At 41.9% G+C, this 20,342-nt stretch overlaps 1 protein-coding gene across 1 annotated transcript in view; it reads left to right on the forward strand.

Annotated features, from left to right (window-relative positions):
• Positions 1–20,342, forward strand: part of LOC113159810 (adhesion G protein-coupled receptor A3) — a 168,792-nt gene that overhangs the window by 15,174 nt on the left and 133,276 nt on the right. Inside the window, exons 2-6 of the mRNA XM_026356735.1 lie at positions 212–283; positions 11,999–12,070; positions 13,558–13,629; positions 13,733–13,804; positions 14,239–14,402. Coding sequence (XP_026212520.1) covers positions 212–283; positions 11,999–12,070; positions 13,558–13,629; positions 13,733–13,804; positions 14,239–14,402 — 452 coding nt within the window. The remainder of the gene's footprint in view (positions 1–211; positions 284–11,998; positions 12,071–13,557; positions 13,630–13,732; positions 13,805–14,238; positions 14,403–20,342) is intronic.

The raw sequence follows: 20,342 nt of genomic DNA on the forward strand, positions 1-20,342 counted from the left end.
AGGATGAGTAATTTACAGCCGCAATCTCATCAGACGTAAATCCTTATCTCTTGCCAACATATTGACAGTCAGAGGATAAACAATTTATCAGCCATTTCAATAAGTAATTTCCTGCAGCTCTGTTTTTGTGATATTTACAAATGTACCTCCCTTCACTCGTTCTGTATTCTCACCTTGTCTTCTCTCCCTCGCATCTTTTGCCTCTGTACAGAAACCTGAGTAACAACAAGATCTCTCTGCTGAGGAATGGCTCATTCAATGGCTTGGCTGCCCTGGAAAAACTGTGAGTACTTAAATCATGCTCTCATTTCTATTCTGTCCTCCATTGAGTCCTAATAGTTGTCATCACAGAGGTGGTATTGCTCTTATAGCATGGAAAAGGCAAAAGGGGGGACATGGTGGGAACTAGGAGACCCTTGTTGGGAGTCTTTCACCTTTCAGCCTGAGTACTTAACCCTCAATTGCCACACTAAATGTCTTAAAAGGGATAACTTATAGCATCATATAAAGGCTTAATGCAGAGCGACATCAGGGAGGTTTGACAGCATGACTCACTGCCCCGAGTCCATGTAGATGAATCTCACATCATATGCGGTGTCCCAGGGGGCAGCACGCGTGCAGCCTGACGATGAGCTCTGTGATGGCTGCTTCAGCTCTTCCCGCCTGCCCCCGTGAAGTCGACTATTGATTGCCTTCACCGTCATCCAGCCCAGTGATCACTGCTTTTCTACCTTATAGTGACACTGACATTGGTTGATGATGAGGAAATCAGACAGGAGGCTGAAATCACGCAGAGGCTGTCTTGATAACTCTCCCTCTACCTTTCAGTCAGTCCCCCCTCCAACGTATGCATGCACACTGTCGCTCGCACGTACTGTATGAAGCTTACAGTCACACACACTCACAAACTATAAGCAGTGACTGCTCTGAATATCAATTTGGCCCCCGGCTCCCTGACTACTTGACAGTTAAATTCAGATTGGAATAATGTCAGTGGAATAATTTTCCCTCCTTTTTGGGTTGACTGTGTCTCCATTCCACCTACAGTATGATGTCACCGGTCTCCCCGGGCGTTATTAGTGCCATTAAACCTTTCTACCCTCAGCCCTTCGGTTCCACCGGACTGACAGAGAGATGATTGTGAGGCTTTTAAGGACACACAGCCAAAGGTTTGTCGTGGCTGACCCCTCGGTGCAGTGCTTTGCGTGCCCTATCTCTTCCTTCACCTCATTCTCTGGGTACAGCCTGTCCATCTGTCTTGCCACATGCAGCATTTGGCAGAGATATGTCTGTCACTAGCAGTTGATGCCAAGCCAGGTAGCCCTAGTGAGTTGAAAGTGGCGGCCAGCTGTTCCCTCATCTGGCCCGGCTGACTGACTGCCCGCCTGCACGGCTGGCTGACTGACTGCATCTGAGGGTTGTGGTGATTTGGCAGCTGATTGACAAGCTTAATAACACATGTGTATGTGCTGTTTCCACTACTGCAGCAGCTGCGCACTTCAACAACCAAGCCTTTTGGGAATGGAAGCAGTTTTTTTTTTTTTGTATTAAATGCAAAGTTCATTAAAGAGTTAGTTTATCTAAATTACACAGCATATTTTTTAATTACCACTGGGGCGATCTATCCGTGAACATTCGGTTCGTCCTAGTTTGGAGACATGTTTCTTCTGCCTCCTGAACAAGTGGAGGTAAATGGGATGTCATTGCATGGGATTTGAAAGTGTTCAAAAGTTACTTTTTACCAGTTACTTAGTTGTAACTGTTCCTGCCGCTTTCCTGCTCCAGCTCAGCACTGTGATAGATGGATCAGCAGACAGCTGTGCACAGCATTATCATCTATTGATTACTCTTTAACAAGTCTTCAGCCATGCTGTAGACAGGCTCTGAGAGGCTCTGCTTTAGCACAGTGGCACTTTAAATAAATGCTGCTATGAGCATACTAACCTGCTCACAATGACAGTGCCAACATGCTGATGTTTACCATGTGTTGGTGTTAATAATATGTTCCTAACTTGGTAATCACATTATGTTACTTTAACATAGATCATTACATGCATATTTAAACCAAGCACTTCCCACCTTTTCCTAAAACACCGACTTTACTGACTCTGTATGTGCAACTTCTCTGCTGACGTGTGTCTTGTGGTGTTGTTGAAAGGCAAGTAACGTGAAATGTGAATGAAAAATGCCTTTATTGATTTATTGGCATTGGAGCTTAAAGTGAAATGAAATCTACACAAATCCATTCCTATGTGATGCTGTTAGATTTCTTAGAAGGATTCTCTAGCAATTTACCATTAAGATTTCATAAACTTCAGCAGGTGCCAAGATACCCTCAGTCAAATCTAAAAAACATAATATTACATTTTCTTCTTACATTGTAAATCATCAGGTTTATTCAGCCTAGAAACATACTGTAGGTTCCCTGCTGCTTTAAAATGCAAATGAGATAAATGAACTTATTTTGAATCACTACTTTAATGTATTATCAGCTGTATGTACTGATTCAGTGACGTTAGATCTTCCTTAAATAAGTTCAATAAATCATTTTGTTCCTCTTACTGTCGCTTCTTCTTCTTTCTGTCTCAGAAATTCCCAATGCCCTTTTAAATCCTATACCCCCATTGATTTTAGATTTTAGCTTTTCCAGAGCCATGAAACACATCATACAGCCGTCGACGTAAGATGGGTAATCGTTCTTCTGGCCAGTAAACTGACCTCTGTATTTCCTTTTAGCTGCAATTTTTCTATGCTGTGAGAGCCACAAATGCAATTCCCTTCACTCTAGTGTGAAGCCCTGCATAACCTTGCATCCAGGGCAAGGTTATGCAGGTTTAGCATTTCAATTTAATAACTGGCTAGGTGTTGCTGTCATGATCCTGGACCTACTTCCTGATATTTATGCTTTTAGTGTGACAGTCATTTCCTGTCTCGGCCCTGTTCTCGCTTCAGCCCTCATGGTTTGCACCTGTCTTCTCCTGCAATAATCACCTCTTGTGCCTGATCTTGTGTTTGTACTCTCTTTGGACGTAGACCTTGCCTCTGCCTTGTTCCTTGTAAGACTGCGAGCTTTTGCCTGCAGTGATTTTCAGGTGTTACTTTTTTTCTAGTGCCTTGCCTGTGTTTCTTTTACTCGCTTCCCCTGCCCGACCACTGTAGAACATTCTTACAATAAACCCCAATTTCTATTCACTCGTGTCTGCCATTTTATTTGGTTCCTAAAAACCTAAACCCTCACAGTTCCATCATTTTATCATTGGCACTGTAGTATTTGTTTCCTGTGGAAAAAACACACATCAGCAACTTTATCAATCCCCTACAGAAAATGCTTTTAATGTGATTAGCCTCTATAGCCGAGATAGTGTCCTCTTAATGGAAGCTGCCCGTCTGATGGAGAATGGCCTGAATCCCCCCTCCCCCCATATGGACCCAAGCCCATTACCATCAGCCAAACTGGGTCCCATGGGAGCAAAACAGGAACAAAGCCCATCAGTGTTCGCTGGTGAGGACACTGAATCTAGCTTTTGCTGCTTCATCATGGGTTCCCACAGGCCTTCAGTGTGTGAGGATTCTATGTGAAGCGGACGAGGCTGGCTTATTCTGACTTCTCGCACAGATTAGCAGTCTGACACGGTGACAAGGCAATATTTTTACTTGAAAATATATTTTACTGACCAAAATAACATTATTTTTAGGAGAACTATACACTGTATAATTCACACTGTACAGAGTTCAGATTACTCTCATTCCAGCAACTGTAATTCACAAAATAAAAAGTAAAACCCAGAAATGATATATTGGTATAAACGTATCACGGTGTTAAATGTCCACACAACTATTGGCTACAGGCATTTTGTGTTATATCGTGCTCAGAGACAAAGCATCTTTCCAGGAGTGGTTGTTTTTATGGTTGTGGTGTGATGTGCTGTGCTGTGATAGTAGCTTCATTGTTGGCAGACTGTCTAAATGTTCTTTTCTTTCATACAGAGCAGCAGTTCTATTTTTTTTTTATTCATTTATTTGGCCAAACATTATTTGTCTAGCCTGAGGAATCTGGAGGCCGGCTGAATAGACGGAGTGGACCTGGGCAGTATCAGAATTCACAGTGGCATTCACAATTGCTCATTCTGAAAAGTAGATGTCAGGGGTGTGAGGAGGTGTCCTTTAAGAAGTTTTGCAACTCCCGTTGTTCCCACGGACGTGTAGTCAGTCTTTCTCGTGAACGCGTCTCCTTGGGAGGTGATTGATGAGGGCGTGGCAAAGAACTGAAGGACACGTCCTCTGGCTGGTCGCGCATAAGAATTTGCGTCAGGGTGAAGTCCAGATTGTGAGAGCAGGTGCATGTGTGAGAATCGGAAAGATCACATGATCATAAAATCAAACTCACGAGGGGTTTTCAACGTTATTAACAGTGACAGCAAAGTAACAAATTAAAAAAATTTGAATATGAATGCCCCATAGTGTCAATAATAATCTAACTTTTTAATATCAGTATTTCACTTTGTCAATATTCTTATGTCATAATGTCAGTGTAAAAAATTGATGCATTGCCAATAGAGCTACAGTATCTGATTAAATGAACCATTTCATTTTATATCCGGCACTCTTTAAAAATGAATTTAGAATTCCAGTGTAACTATGGTATGTTAGAGTTTAAATTGGGAATCTACTTCATTGTAGTTTTGATGCTGGAGAGTATTTTCCAGATTTTCCTTTATCTCACAAAAACCATGGCTGTGTGTTTTTTTCTGTTTACATAAGAGAGGACATGAAGTTAAATGAAGCCTTAAATGGATCAAAGCTTGAAATATGAATGGGTTTTATTGTTATTTTACAGGAGCCTGTTGCTCAGTCACAGTTGAGCCGAACCATGTGAGCACCATGGCTGTGACCAATTTGCTGGCCAAGTTTGGAGAGATGGGGGAGACCGAGTCTTCTTTTTTTGCTTCTGTTTCACTTGTCTGGGGCTGTTAATCGCAGGTTGTCTCCTACAATTAAAATTGAAGCAGAGTAATAGAAACATATAGATAATATTTTTTTCAACATGGCGGTATTGGGAGTTGTTTCTTCTTTTGTTTTGCTGTTACATTATAAAAAAAAAAAAAATAAGCAAGCGAGCTCGCATTAAAGGCATCTCTTAGAAGAAGAATGCTTCACACTTTCCTTGACCTTTTGCTTTGTTCTGAAATATCTCACACTGATGAGAACAGTGCTTCTAAAATAGGAGACAGTTGCGGCACTGTTAACAAAGCAAGTATCTTCGTCACAGTTCAGGGTTACTCCGAGCTTTTTGCCATCTGCTGCAAAAAATACACACTATTAATTTTGAGTGTAGGCTGAAATGAAGGTGTCGGTACACACACAGTAAGCGACTATAGCTTTTTTGTTTTTGTGTCTTCTGGTGAGGCAGGAGTGATATCTGAGAATATTGCAGCAAATATCCTGTAAGCACTGCTCATCCACCCACCAGGGATAAATTGCACTCAAGCCATGTTGAGAAATGTTTAATCATCGCCCCAACTGAGTGCAGACTGTGGAGATGTTTAAGTGGCAAAGACTCCCGTGTCCTGTCCTCTGAGTTACTCATTCAGCATGAACCTATCAGAACTCTCGCTTCTTATTCTTCTGAGAGTTCAAACATCAGAAGCCGCTGAAGCTTGTGTTGAGGTTTTTATTTATGTGGTCCCAACTGCTACACTGTAAAATATAGCTTGTTGTTCCACCTTAGAATAAAAGGGGCTGCCTTCAAATGTTTAAATTGGCAAGTCAAAAAACGTGATTCATTCTTAGCATAATGAAATGTCGTCTTTGTTACATATCGCATGCTGTGCACATGATTGAGTTTCCTGACTCATCATTTGAATCCTCGGGCAGACTGAACACTTGATTCTGCAACAAAGTGCACATTTTACAGATGCTACATACACAGTACTCTCCATATGATATAAACTTTTGGAGTAACTTTACTCTCATGTGTACATATATTTCTTTCCTTTTGCTGTGAAAACATTTGCAATTTTGAATTGAATGTAAAAGAAAAACCTACATGTAGAATTTCTGTAACATATTATTAGCTTTACATTGATTGTGCTGAGTGTTGACTGGTTCAAACAGGCTATTTGATTGTGCAGTGTGCCTTGCCAAGAAGGTTGAATAATTAATTTATGCCCACAGGTCCTGAAGTGCTAAGTGTATAAAATATTTCCATAATGCAAACACACACAGAGCAAAGTCCATTGCTGTTTAATGCTCTGGCAGTGGTAGCTGCAAGCCTGTCACAATGCGTACACATTCAGTCTGTTTAATTGGCCTGAACTGTCTGACTGCCTTTTTTCCTCTCCTCAGTGAGCTTTCAACACATATTTATTTACAATCCAATAGGTGGTTATCTGTCTCAGTGAGTGTTTGCTGTAATTCAGTGTGTGTGGCCGGGCCTTCCCTCAAAGCATCTGCAAACTGACCCATGAATATTTAACAGGTGAATAAATGGTTTTAATAAACAGATTCCACATTAGCATTAGAGTTACACTTAGTCAAGTTAATGACAAAGCCACTTAGAGTTTTCACACCGCGGACGAGGGAAGTAAAATAAGGACATTTGCTGCCTGCAAAGCACAAAAGTTTGGCTCATATTCTTCATAATGCATATGCCTCCATCTTGGTACCTCTGTGTAGGCTACAAGTTACTTTAATTACCTATTGGTCTGTGAAGTATTTCCAAGTCCACACAGTAGTTCACAAGAGCCTAAAGCCATGCTGGCTGCTCTGTAATGACTTACTTACAAATGGTGCAAACTGTCTTTGAGTTGTTGAGACATTACCCTCCAAACCGCAAATGTCAGCCTTACGGTGGCGTTAGACCAAACGTCCTACTAGTCGGTGCGATTTATTCTTCAGGAACCATGTATGTCTGTGCCATACGCTTGTGCTAATTTCATTCCTTTTTATTTGTCAGTTCTACATGTACATATGTGTAACATTCATAACCAAAGAGTGTTTTTCATGGACCATTTGGCGCACAAGCTGTTGAGGCAGAAGAGGTTGTGAACCTGTTGTATCTCTGTCAAAATGGTAGAGGGCGAGGAGGCTCTGGAAGGGTCTAATTAATTCATTTAATCGGAATTAATTCAATTAATGAATTATAGGAACAAAATTAAAAGAGCTTCACGGGGGCACGGCAGAGATTTTTCCCTTCACGTGTTTAAATAGGGTTTCATCCTAATTGCCAAAAAAACAAACAAAAATGATCATCATTGAATTTGAGAGGTAAGTCTCTGAATCCCATATAATAGAATTTTCTTTGTTGTACAGCAACATCGCCTTTCAACAAGTAGGACAGTAGTAGGAGGTACTTTTTGTCCTTATGAAATCTGCCGTCTCTCGCGTGTGACCCGCCTCACTCAAACCCGACCTCCCACACTCAGTGGATAAAGTCTCCTCGTCTTTACAATGTCCAATTACACCCCTGCTCATACTGTCACGTGCAGAATCATCTCTTCATCTTTATTGACTGCACATTATTTCACCAGTCAGATTGTGCACGGGAAACTGTTCAGTGCATCAGGAAGAGGTTCTTTCACAGTAATAAGCTGCAGCTTCTCCGATGGCCTGGGTGACCTTTCTCGAGTGAGTCTCTTCTCTTAGCATGGCTGCTGAGATTCTCTGTACTTAATTCTGTTCTACTTCTTTGAAGCCTTGTTGCAGCTTACTTGTTGCTGCTCTGAGGACTTTTATTACCCACCCACGCTGTGGTTCAGACCCTCAGTGACTCTGTGTATTTTTACAGATCTGTGGGGTCTTCTAAGGTAGATGCCCCTTTGAACATATTCCAATCAGTGTTTTCGAAACAGTCCCGTGGGGCTGAGGCTGTCCCCCTCTTGTTGGACCTTAATCTGTTTCTGGAGAGCTCTGGATAGTTTCAGTAATGTTGTGTTTGCTGGGATTAGCATGATAGATATGTGAAGCTGGGGGTGGGACAATGCGTTGTTGGTGGTGGAAGCAGCATGCAGCACTGTAAAGTGGTAGAAACATGTTACAGCCTGAGTGTGCAAGCCTTAGTTTTATTTGTCTGTGGACGTCATGGAGAATCTGCATGATTAAATACAGTTTGATATCACAAATAAAGCAGCGGCTGTTCCTAGAACATGCGTGTGGTCACCGGGCCTGTGCTCGCGTTTCTGCACACGGCGAGTGAGCCCACCTCCATGTCAGCGTGACTGCGACGTGATAATCATCTAGATTCAGAGAGGAATCTGCCAATTAGTGTCACATAGTGAGCAGGCTGATATCCTCGGGGTCACATGGCTCAGGAGAAATTGAGCAGTCTAAGACATACAGCGCGGTGCAGTTTAAATTAATTGGGAAGCACCTCAGTAGCTTTACAAACATTAACCACAAATGGCCGACTGTATACCGAGGGCTGCTCCAACTCTTCAAACATGCAGGGCCAGGGAAGTAGAAAATGGTTATTGTTTAAACATTCAGCTCATTTGAGATGCTCCAGCTGTAACTACAGTGAATATGCGAGGCATGTCGTCTGTGTGTGTGTGTGGATGTATGTATCATAAATTCAACAGTGGCCAGAGCTTATATTTACCACAACTGAAGAGTTAACCATGCAATTTTATTTCCGTTATTTTAAAGGTATATTTGATATACTGTAGATGTCCTTGTGTTGTCTGGTAAAAGCCTCAGGTGGCACCGTCTGTTACATTCACAGCAATACAGCTATAAAAGTGTTTAGGAGTTCTGTTAAAAAGACTACCTTGACTCCCAGCACATGTATTCAATGAACTACTAGACTGGCTTTAAACTAGATTGGCAACTATTATTTTCAGCTCCTTCCACAGTCCAAAGTCATGCAGGTCATGCAGACTACGCTGTGTATATTTGGCTACATACAGGATAAACTCACATGCTACAGTTTCCTGTGCATATAAATTGGGTCCATGTCTGCAGATGTAAGCTGCAGAGGCAGCTGTTATCTCCTTCTCTCTTTTTGATTTCTTTTTTTTTTTTTTTTTGCCATAAGGTGTGCCACGGGCAAAAAGCCTCTTGAAGTGTCTCAGTCTGCGATTTGTTTTGAGCACACTAATACAATTTTGCACACCCACACCATGCCCATGTAACAGAAGTAGCAGTTGGCTCGATAGTGTAGTGGTAAGATCGCTTCCCCTACATGCGGAAGACTGGGGTTTGTATCCCAGCTGTGGCCTACCTCCAGTAGGGGTCCTCAGGCAAGACCTCCTTACACGTACCCTGCCTTTGCCCTATTCCTTAAACCTCACTTGTAAGTCGCTTTGTAAAAATAAAAGTAGCCCCTTTTTTATGTAGCAACTCCTAATTTTGTCTCAGCTGCTCTTTCTCCTGTTTGGGATGACCCCATCCTGTGTCACATTCGGTCTCCTCCACGTACCACAAAGAAGAACAGGAAAAAATATTTCACTGGGGTTTTGACGCACTTGGGAGCTGGATTTCCAGCGCAGTCTTCACATTGTTTGCCTTTATTTTACACGTGATTTCTGCTTTACAAATCACTATATAACTATCATTCTTCTTTGTTTTATCCTGTTTGGAGCACCATATGTGTGGAGCGCACTGACAGAGGACATTACTGATCGTGCCAGACGGTTAATCACACAAAAGGATGCTAAATTCACTTTCAGATAGTTTCCTCTGATTGTTGAAACTTCTTGGCACTACTAATGGAGCAGACCCCACCCTGTCTGGATTCTCGACAGTTTATAACACGCAACCATAATTTCTAACCTTTATTTGCTGATAGTTGTTGGCTTATGTCTGGTGACTATAAAAAGGTTTTTGTGTTGCTGTCATTTGTTTTAAATTGCTTTAAAAATGACCTCATACAGGAAGACGATAAGACAAACAAGACACCCACATAATGTTAGTAATGGGGCAGCAGCGTAATGACAAAAAAAATGTTCCTGTCGGTTCTCAAAGTGAATATTAGGAGCATTTTTACATTTGAACATTTTAATCTCTGTGTTCTGTTTATTGATTTAGATACTGAGAGTTAGGTATACTATACTATTTAAGAGTATCCCACAAGCCTTATGTTGGCTGCTGGTTGTTTTATGTACATTTTATCATTAATTCAGCATTTCTTGATATAGTACTTGTACAGTCCCTGAGCTGTGACCTTTGCCCATTGGTAAGAGCAGTGAGCTGCAGGACAGTTTAGGATTAAAGGAAAAGCTGCAGGCATGACAGTTGACCTGGTGACCTCCACCCTCCACCTGCTCTTTTGCACCATATTGTACGCAATCAAAGACAATGTTGGATGAGAGTGGAGATGAGAGCTAGCCGCTGGCCGACCTGTGTGGACCAGGAGGTCAGTCAGTCAGGAAGGCAGCTTTGGCGCTCTTCCTAAGGCGTGTGACACCTTGCTGGGTGGATGATAAATATTGGAGAACGTCTACTACAAAAGGTCTCATTAGTAATTCTGATTGTGAAAAGTCTGCAGGAATCAAAAGCTGGTCTGTTGAGGACATGTTTCAGGTGTTAAGGCCAAACTCAGGTCACTCAGATGCATTCACACACTAGGTCAGAAAACAACATTGAAATATACAAAAATAAATACAGGAGATGCAAGTCGGTTATGCATTTATGCATACTTTTAGTACATCTGGCCACAACCTGGTTAGAGAAGTGTGTTGGGAAGTCCTAATGGTGCAGACAAAGTGTGTGTTTAACCGTGGTCCAAACAATTTAACACAGGACACAGATCATTAACCCTAGAGAGGAGTAATTTTTCTGCGGCTAATGGTGGCTCGGCTTCTGTATGTGTAACTAATGCTTTACTTCAAGCAAATTAACATCAGTTACAGTAAAGACGCCACGGCTGAGACTTTTTCATACAGTAACTGTGATGTAGAAAACCGTGCTTCTTGCCTGTGGAGAAAATCTGCATTACTGTGTGGCGCCTACAAATCTGTGCTGAATGTAGCACAGTGAGTTATTAGCTGCTGCTGTGAATAAGTAAAAGGGAGGATTTCTCTTCCAAACAGCCCCATGTGTCAAATAAAGATAGTTCTAGCGTAACTTTTATTTTCACTTTGGAACAATAGTCGAGGCGCTGATAGGCCTATTGGTCCTCCTTTGTGTTTCTTTTGGCTGGCCCTGCTCTGGCCTGTGTGACTGTTAATTTAAAAAAAAAAAGGGGAGGGGGGGGCTGAGCTGAGTTGTTGCTCACATTCGGAAAAAAAGGAACTGCCCTTCTTCTCATTCTCATCACACTGGACATACAGTACAGAGTTAAAGGAAACCAGGGACACAATTTCAGGAAGTTTTCTTTGGCCTGGAGGGAAAACCAGAGAGGAGATTTTTCTGAGATCCATTTTTAGTAGCGTTAGAGGTTTTCGGGGTAGGCGGTGGGGGTGGACAAGGAGCGCCTGACTGAAACCACAACATGTGTGTTTTTGCCTCTTGGCTGGATGTGGTCTGGGTCTCAAGTATGCAGGAAATGGTCTGTGCTGTCCAGCTAACAGGTGCAGGCTCACTCACTAATGAATGGCCCCAGCAATTCCCTATTAAAATAATATATGAACAAAGGTGACATTTTAATTCAGAATGCATTTAAAAATCGCACAAACACTCATGCTGGCACTTACTCTCTTGTTTTTAATAAGGGGTGTGATATTGCTCAAAGCTGCCTTCGTGCAATTTTCTTCATTCCCACACTGTTGCTTAAAAAACAGGATCCTTCCATTTCTCCCCAGCTGCAAGCGAACCATTATCTTGTGAAGTGCACTCTATTCTGTGAGCAGTATAAACATCCTCATGCTCATTTCGAATGAGTTCTGGTTCCTTGAAAGGCACGGGTGGAAACGGTCAGAAAGCACGAGCTCCCTGAATTTCATCTCAAATGTAATGTCTAACCACCACTTAATGTCTGTGCAGACAACCAGTAGAGAGAGATAAATAATCACTGATTAGACTGTCCACTCTGACTCTTTCTCTTTCTGTCTCTCTTCCCCAGGGACTTGAAGAATAATTTGATAAGTACAGTGGAGCCCGGGGCCTTCCGTGGTCTGCTGGCCCTGAAGAGACTGTGAGTATCATGAAGCCTTATAATAGGCTTCTCCAGGGGACATGGGGACAAGTCCTTTGGCCTTAGGGACAACTAGAAGGAGTGTCTTAAGTGGCTACAGAGTGAAAAGAGAACTGAAACGTCTAACTGGCTAAAAAAAAGACCATTTCAGGCATTTCTGAACTTTCTCTGTCCAGAAAAACGAAGCTGCAGAAATTCTTTTAAACAGTCGCATCTATCACATGAATACAGCTAAACAGTGATTATTAAACTTTCATCATTCCTGCATCAGTTGTTTTACAGACGACTCGATCGAGCTGCATGTTGTCAGTCTGCTCACACTAGCTACCACAGGGAGGCTCTTGATGGAGGTCTACGACCTGCAAGGCGAGAGTCACAGGACAAACACGGTTAGCTGAGCAGTGTTCCCAGATCTCAGGAGACAAACAAGCGACCAGGTCTAAGAAAACAAGCCCAGAATAAACCACGACTCGGCTTTATAAATAAATAACAAAAAAATCATATCAGTAGTACTTTGACCACATGACGACAAATAAAATACAAAAGATGAACTGTCCAAATGTCCCTGTAATAATCAAATGGACATTAAATAAAAAATAACAGTCGAGACAAAACCGATATGTGTATCGAAAGAGTAAGTGTGTCTTATTGCTAGTGCATAAAACTTTTCATCTGTAAAATCTATTGTCTAAAGTCATACGGTTTTTGAAAACATGCACAAAACTCTAGCCCGAAAAATGGTAAACAGGTTTTTCTCTGCCCCTTCTTCTTGGTGAACTCTTCTACTCGAGTAACGTTCTCCAGCTTTCTACATATAGGCTTCAGAGTGACTGACATGACTGCAGCCTGATAGTTAGTGGGCTCCGGGCTGGCAGGCATGCAAGCAGTGAGTTAGCCACGCTGGTTCAGGGCGCGTGTGCGCCTGGCTCGGGGAGCAGCGGAGTGCTAATTTAAGTGCTCCCCAACTGGTGATTACTCGAGTGCTCTGCTTATTTTCCCACAGCTGCTCCAGTAAAGCAGCTCTTTAATTACAGAGTGCGAGGGCACGGACGCGGCAGCGCTCAGCCGCTCGCATATGGAAGGAAGCCTGCTGCATTTGCATGTGTTTGTTTATGTGGAGGTGTGTGTGTGTGTGTGTGTGTGTGTGTGTGTGTGTGTGTGTGTGTGTGTGTGTGCCAGCGGTGGCTGTGTGAGGAGTACAGGGTACAGGAGCAGCAAAAGTTCAGGATGGATCTTGCAGGAAGTTCAAGATGAATGAACATGGCACTGGATAACAGTTTTGACAGCTGTTTAAGTTTCCTGTTTTCTTTTTGATTTTATTTTAAGGAGAGAATGCACTAAAACACACACTGTACTAACATAGGCACATTTGTGCAGCCCATTCCTATTCTGACTCCTGTCTCCTGTTCTAAAATGTCTGTATAATACTGTATATGTTCACTATTTGAGCTGAAAGAAGAGCTGGAAGAACTTTTTTGTGCTTCTAGGGATCTGTCTAACAACAGGATTGGCTGTCTCTCACCTGAAATGTTTCTTGATCTGGGCAACCTCTCAAAATTGTAAGCAATCCCAAAAATGAATTATTACTTATTTACACAGTGTTTGACGCAGCTTTAATAACATACAAGAAAAATCCTTGTGGTTTCTTTATTTCACAAACAGGTATTTATCTGGAAACATCTTCTCCACTCTGACCATTGGACTTTTTACGCACCTCGTGGCTCTCAGAGTGCTGTAAGGCAATCATCATCTACACAAATGAAAATCAGTTCACTCTAACTGCCATTAAAATTCAAGTAAAGCTCATTCTTTGTTGTAGTTGTTCAGTGTCAGGCCAAGAAGTTGCTGCATTCGCTGCAGATGTGTTCTGTTATTGTGGCATGAAAGGCACAGGTGTATCTAATGACATTAAGGATGGCTGTGTTCCATGTACGTGGGCCAGGAAGCCTTGCCAGTGAGTCAGCATGCACAGTACCTGTGCCTTGGAACTGGCGCGCGTAAATGGAATGAAACCATCATTAATTTTTGCCAGTTACACCTGTGTTTTCCTGTTATGGCCTGCTATGGAAATGTCTTCTGTGACAAATGTCTGCTGAATGAATGGATGATTGCTTAAATTCAGTAACGCGGGCACACAGTGTGTAACTGTACGCTGTTGTTCCCATCAGGCACTTCCACACCGAGACTTTATTCTGTGACTGTCAGCTGAAGTGGCTGCTCGTCTGGGCTCGAAGCAACTCCGTGAGGATTGGCAACGATACGGTGTGTGTGTTCCCCACCCACCTGCACGGCCTGGAGTTTCGCAACCTACGTGAGCAGCAGCTCAGATGTGGTAAGGACTTAGCAAAATGTGAGGTTAACTTAGATGATTAAAGTTCCTGGTGAATTTTAAAGAAAAGGAAAAACATTATGAGGGGACTTCACAGATTCATATTTATTATTTAAAAGATATATAATCTTACGGAGAAGATTATAAATGAAATGAATGTGATGTGTTAAACTCAGATAAAACTAATCGTAGTGGGCTATTTAGATGTTTCTCAGCAATAATTTAGATTTGTAGAATCGAAATTGACATCCTGCTTACCATCCCATAATAATGCCCCACATATTCAGCACTTTTTGGTAATGAGTTAATTATTGATTCCACCTGTCATCCCAGGTGTAAATGAGCCGGCGAGGACGAGGCCAGATTGAAAGTCAGCCGGTACCTGAGTTCCGAAATTGACTGACAAATTCGCTGAAAGGTTTACTCTCCTTTCTCGCACTTTGTCAAAGCACCGAGCCTGATAATTTTAAAAACGGCCAAGCAAATGGAGAAACTACTTTTAATCAGCAAACCCCAAACTAATGAATCCTAGGACATTTGACAAGAAAGAAGCAAATATTCCAGGTCAAGGCCTTAATTCCAGATGGTTCCTTTAAAAAAGAAGAGACTGTATAAGAGAAGGGATATCTTTACACTTGAACAACGCCTCCTGAGACGTCTCATTAGCGAAACCCTGTTTAATTTTGGTAACACTGCATTTTCAAGTGGTTAATACAATGAGAACACGATGAAGTAGATCCATTGTGATAATAGGTTTTACTCCACTGTTATCTCTCCACCTGCTGTGACCTGTGTCACAAGCCTAATATAAGACCACGATTCAGTGCCTCAAAGTTGCCTGAGACAAAGGCAAGATGGTCTCACAAGTCTATGTGAGACCTCGGCCTTGTTACGTAGCATCTGCGTTAAGTGCATCGGGAGACTTGAACGTCATGTGTCCTTCCTCTCCCTCTAGTTCAAACCCCCACATCAGCATTAGAAGTATGTGTTGGACTCTCAGTAAAGTGTATAACACAGGACAATGGCAGGAAAGCAAAAGAAACGAATGAAAAAGCAACTTCACTATTTCTACTATTTCCCAAACTAAAACTTTAAGGCTAAATATGAGTCTGAAGACTAAAAGATTAACACAGATGTTGGTGCAGGTATGGTGTCTATCAACAGCGGGTGCATCCAACAGAGTTTTTAAGCAGGAAAAAAAATGGCCTCTTTACTGAGGAGAAGTGAAAGTGAAAACGTGACTTTACTGTTTATTTTAAGGAGAGAATGTTACTGTTACTGTGTGTTGTTTTTGACTTGTGACTTGTTACAGACAGACAATCTCCTGTGCCTCCCTCCCTGTCTCCATGCTCCATGCTGTGGTCCACAGGGGAACTGGATCTCCTATGTGATACAATTGTCCTATTTTTCTCCTTAGATGTGCTTCATGCAGGGGCTAGAGCTCTAGAGTGAGCCAATCAGTGGTTAGTAGTAGATATCTGTGTGTTTGTGCATGTGTAAAGTGAAGGGCCATGAGGAAGCACTACGTGCATGACGTGGAACTGGAAACTCGCTCCAGTGTGCAGCACGTACCTGGTTACACGTTGTCCCCCTATGAGTTTGTGCGGTTGAATACACAGACGGTGCCGTCCTGAGACGTCAGCGCCGCCGACATCCTGGAGCTGTTCTGTGTGATCCTAATTGTATGTGCTTTTCATTTACACAGAACAATCCAAAGCAATTACAGGGTAATTCTGTGCAGTGCATGGACAAAGAGCCACGAGTGGAATCCAGTGGCAGAACGAGCAGCGCTCCTTTCAGGCCTTAAAGCATCCATTATGGGATTACAATGATAACGTTCTGGGCTTCCTGCTCTTGCCACGCTTGGATCCATCCACGTCTTCACAACATAACTACTTCTTACAAAAACGTATTCACTCACTTGGAAACAAGCGTTTGTTAGTTACAGTGTGGTGCGACCATATTTTTATATTATGTAGATATTATATCTTGTCAACACATGGATTCCTCTTAAAATAAATGTTTTCAGAATAAGTGTTCATAGATTTGAACACTGGCAAGGACCTCGTGAGCACGTGTAGAAGGGATGTTGCTCAGCACCTGATGCTTGCTTCTTGTTTTCAGGAACAATTATAGGCTGGGATGAAACATATACCATCAGATATATTAATACTCCTCCACTTGGTTTTTTCCTTTGTATTCATGAAGATACGTCATAGAATATGCTTTATTTCCTTTCACCAGCTCTAGCGTGATGGGTAGCAGATGTCTGCACCACACATTCCAGCAATGAGTCCTTCGCCCGCCACTGATACAGGTTGAGTACTGCCTGCAAATGAGGGGGAACCAAGGAGCGCATGCAGCTTCCTGCCAGGGTCAGGTGCTTCCTGTGTTGAGGTCAGGTCAGCCGTCTGTTTTACTCATCTAGCCGTGGCCTTCTGGTTCTTTAACACTGCTGAGATGAGAGCACAGAACATACATAAAGCAAGGAGCAAACATGGCACTGCTGCCTGTAGCAGTATCTGTTCCATGATGACACCACAATGCAACTGCTCTTTATGGGGCGTTGTGTCATTAAATCAAATTTTGAGTCCAGGCCCGTGACTCTTAGCCTGTAGTGTGCTCTAATAATTTAAAGATATAAAACCATCATGAAATATAACCTGATGCAGACTGTCATATTAGTCTTTGAAGTTCAGTCACACCTCTTTCAGTAAGGCTTCCCCACAGCTGCTGTGAGAAGGTAAATATAGGAACTGGTATTGGAGCATCAGTCTGGGAATGACAGGATCTGCTTGTTTTCTTTCATTAGAAACTGTTTTGCAATGGTTTTATCAGGTATTTCAGTCCAACCCTGTTTCCTAAAAATAATATGCAACTGATCTGCAAACACAATTCTGTTTTTGTAAAACATAATTACCATGTTTTCAGTTAGTGTTGGTCGTCATTGCAAAAGGGGTTTTTCTAATGACCAGTTATTTGGGTGAATTAATGAACCTGCAATAGCGAGCACAGCATGCAATTGGAAGACAGCACTAATGTTAGATCGCGTTGATCATCAGCTTCCAAGCCAAAATCGATTCCAGGGTGCTTGAGACCCGCTTGGCACGAACACGGACACGAGTCTCAGGGGAGGTTCACCAGATATGCTGCTCAAAACAAGTAATGTTATCTAGGAAACGTTTTATATCGCATTTACATGACACATTCAGGCTCAGTGATACTTCATGTACAGTGGCAAGAAAAAGTATGTGAAGCCTTTAGCAATTTTATTGTTTTCTGCATTAATTTATCATAAAATGTGACCTGATTTTCTTCTAAGTCATTAACAAATATAAAGTACCTAAAATAATAACACAAAGCTTCTGATCTTTCATTTTTTATTGAGAACAGTGATTTAGTTAAAAAGACTCCATCAAAGGGCCATGAGGTGGGTAGTAACGCGTTACATGTACTTTACTTTTTACTTTTACTTGAGTATTTACTTATTCCGCTACATTCGGCATAGCGGGAAAAAAGTCGTCAGTCCTGGTAGGAACAAAAATGGCCTTTATATCCTTTGATATAAAGGTTAACTCAATATACACAGGAAAAGTTTAATGGTTCAAAAATGTATGCTTTATGCTGTGATGTGTTTTTACTCATTTATTTTTATTTCATTCATTCATTTTATTTCATTATTTTGAATGTCTGCATTATCATTTTAACTGGCTGCAGTGTTTACGCAGTTTCTAAGAAAATAAACTAAATAAATCGGACATTACAATGAAACAGTTACTCAGTACTTGAGTAGCCTTTTCACCAAATACTTTTTTATATTACTTGAGTGATATTTTGGATGACTACTTTTTACCTCTACTTGAGTAATGTAATTTTGAAGTACAGCTACTCTTACTTGAGTACAGTTTTTGGCTACTCTACCCACCTCAGCCAGTGGCAGACCAAAGCGCGCTCCTTTCAGGCCCTGATTCATCCATTATGGGATTACAGTGATGATGATCTGGACCTCCTGCTCTTCCTGCACTCTTGGATCCATCCACCTCTTTACAACATAACTACATCTTACAAAAACCTCATTCACTCTGGAAACAAGCATATTTCACTTGGAGAGAGTGTGGCGCGACCATATTTTTATATTAAAGAGGTTCACATACTCTCCCTGCCAGTTTATTTGTATAAAAGGTGGCCTGACATTTGCCTCCGTGTGAAGAACTCTAGATTACAATTAGATTTGATTAATACAGTCAGAATTTTATTAAATCTTTTTTTTTTTCAATTGGTTGAATTTAATTTGGAAGGACATGAGGTGATGTATAACAGCTAGCACTGTTATGATACAGTGTTATCAATACTATCAGAATTCTTTATGAGGCCATGAGAGAATTTTATGAAAAAGGGTTTTTTTAGAATTTCGTGAACGGACTGAAAACTGTAGATGTGGATAAATATTGTGATGCATACTTCTGGTTCCATTTAGAAAGACTGCTAGCCTGAGCAGTAAGTTGAAAACCCTGGTAGTCGGGGGGCATCACTGATGGTTCCACAGACTGAGTCACACTGCTAATGCAGTGCCATACACACATACAGTTATACATATTCTCATCACTCGGTCCCTGTCACCATCACACACAACCAATAATTGCATTTTGCTCTGGCAGTGTTCAGTTGGTGAAGGCAAGCAGCCACAGTCTGATCCTTGGCTCAAAGCGTTGTTTCAACAGTATCAGCATCAGCCAAGTCAATAGTCAATGGCCCCCATGCTGTTTCTGCTGTGTGCCACCCGCAGGAGATAACAAAGGCTTTTCTACTGTTGCTGAGGGCAATCATAGAGTCTTAACACTCTAACAGGGTCAGCTCAAGTAATTACAGGGACATGTCAGCATAGAGGATCCACCGTTAGTGGCAGGTTTTTAATGTAACTCTTAAAAGCATGGCACTTTTGATTGTGCACTTTTGATTATGAATTACTTATGTGGTAAATTGAGGTCAAAGCCCTGCATGTGTTAGTAGCTGTGATTGCTTGGTAGGTTCAGTATTACCATAAACAGTCATGCTTGCTACTCTCTCCTTCTTGTTAAGTTGTGAGTTGACATTCAGCCACATCACCCGACATGGATCTTTCAGTATTTTGGTCTTCAAAACCGACACATGAAGCAGTAAAAGCCTTTACGACCCACAGATTGAATTGCGTGTCAGTCAGTGGCAACATTCAGCTATTGATGGGAATACAAGCAAAGGCGAAATGCTTGCTTGCACTGCACTTTGGAATACGTCCAAGGAAATGCCTGGCCTTGTACGAATGAACGCTCTCCAATGGTGGTACAGTAAGCTGGCAAGGTGCTCGGCTTAAAAACAAAAGCAAAAAACACTTTGCCGGGCCGTTCATTATGATTAGAGATGCTGCTCTGCCTTTTGATTAGATCAATCACGCACGCAAACTTCAAACCATCTCCCATATTACGGCTCTGGACCTTTACTTTCATCCTTATCTTCACCTTATTCTCTGGCAAAAAGGCTCGAGGACTCAGCCAGCTGCTCCAGTAGGTGAGTAATCCTATCACTGTTGTTGCAGCAGGCTTCTATTTTGAACATGTAAGGAGTCAAGGAGAGTCCAGAGGAGTGCTCAAGGCTGTTCCTCTTTATCAACTACTGTTCATCTCACTCTGCCACAGCAACAACATGTGGGAGTAACAGGGAGTGTGAGGAGTGTGACCTTGACAGAATGAGTTAGTTTGTGTTGACACTGTGCTTGTGTAGGTGCACCCAGGAAAACAGTGTGTGTTTTTGTGGCGGCGTGTGCACTCTAGATATCAGTCTGATTTGAATGCAGTTGATGCATGTAATGCTTGTTTTTTCGGGGATGTTAACACCACTGAAGAGACAAACCAAATCACACAGAACATCCACCCCCTTAAACCTCCTCTCTGTCTAGTTCTTTTTCTC

This window comes from Anabas testudineus, chromosome 15 (genome assembly GCF_900324465.2).
Source record: "Anabas testudineus chromosome 15, fAnaTes1.2, whole genome shotgun sequence".
In the NCBI taxonomy this organism is placed as follows: Eukaryota; Metazoa; Chordata; class Actinopteri; order Anabantiformes; family Anabantidae; genus Anabas; species Anabas testudineus.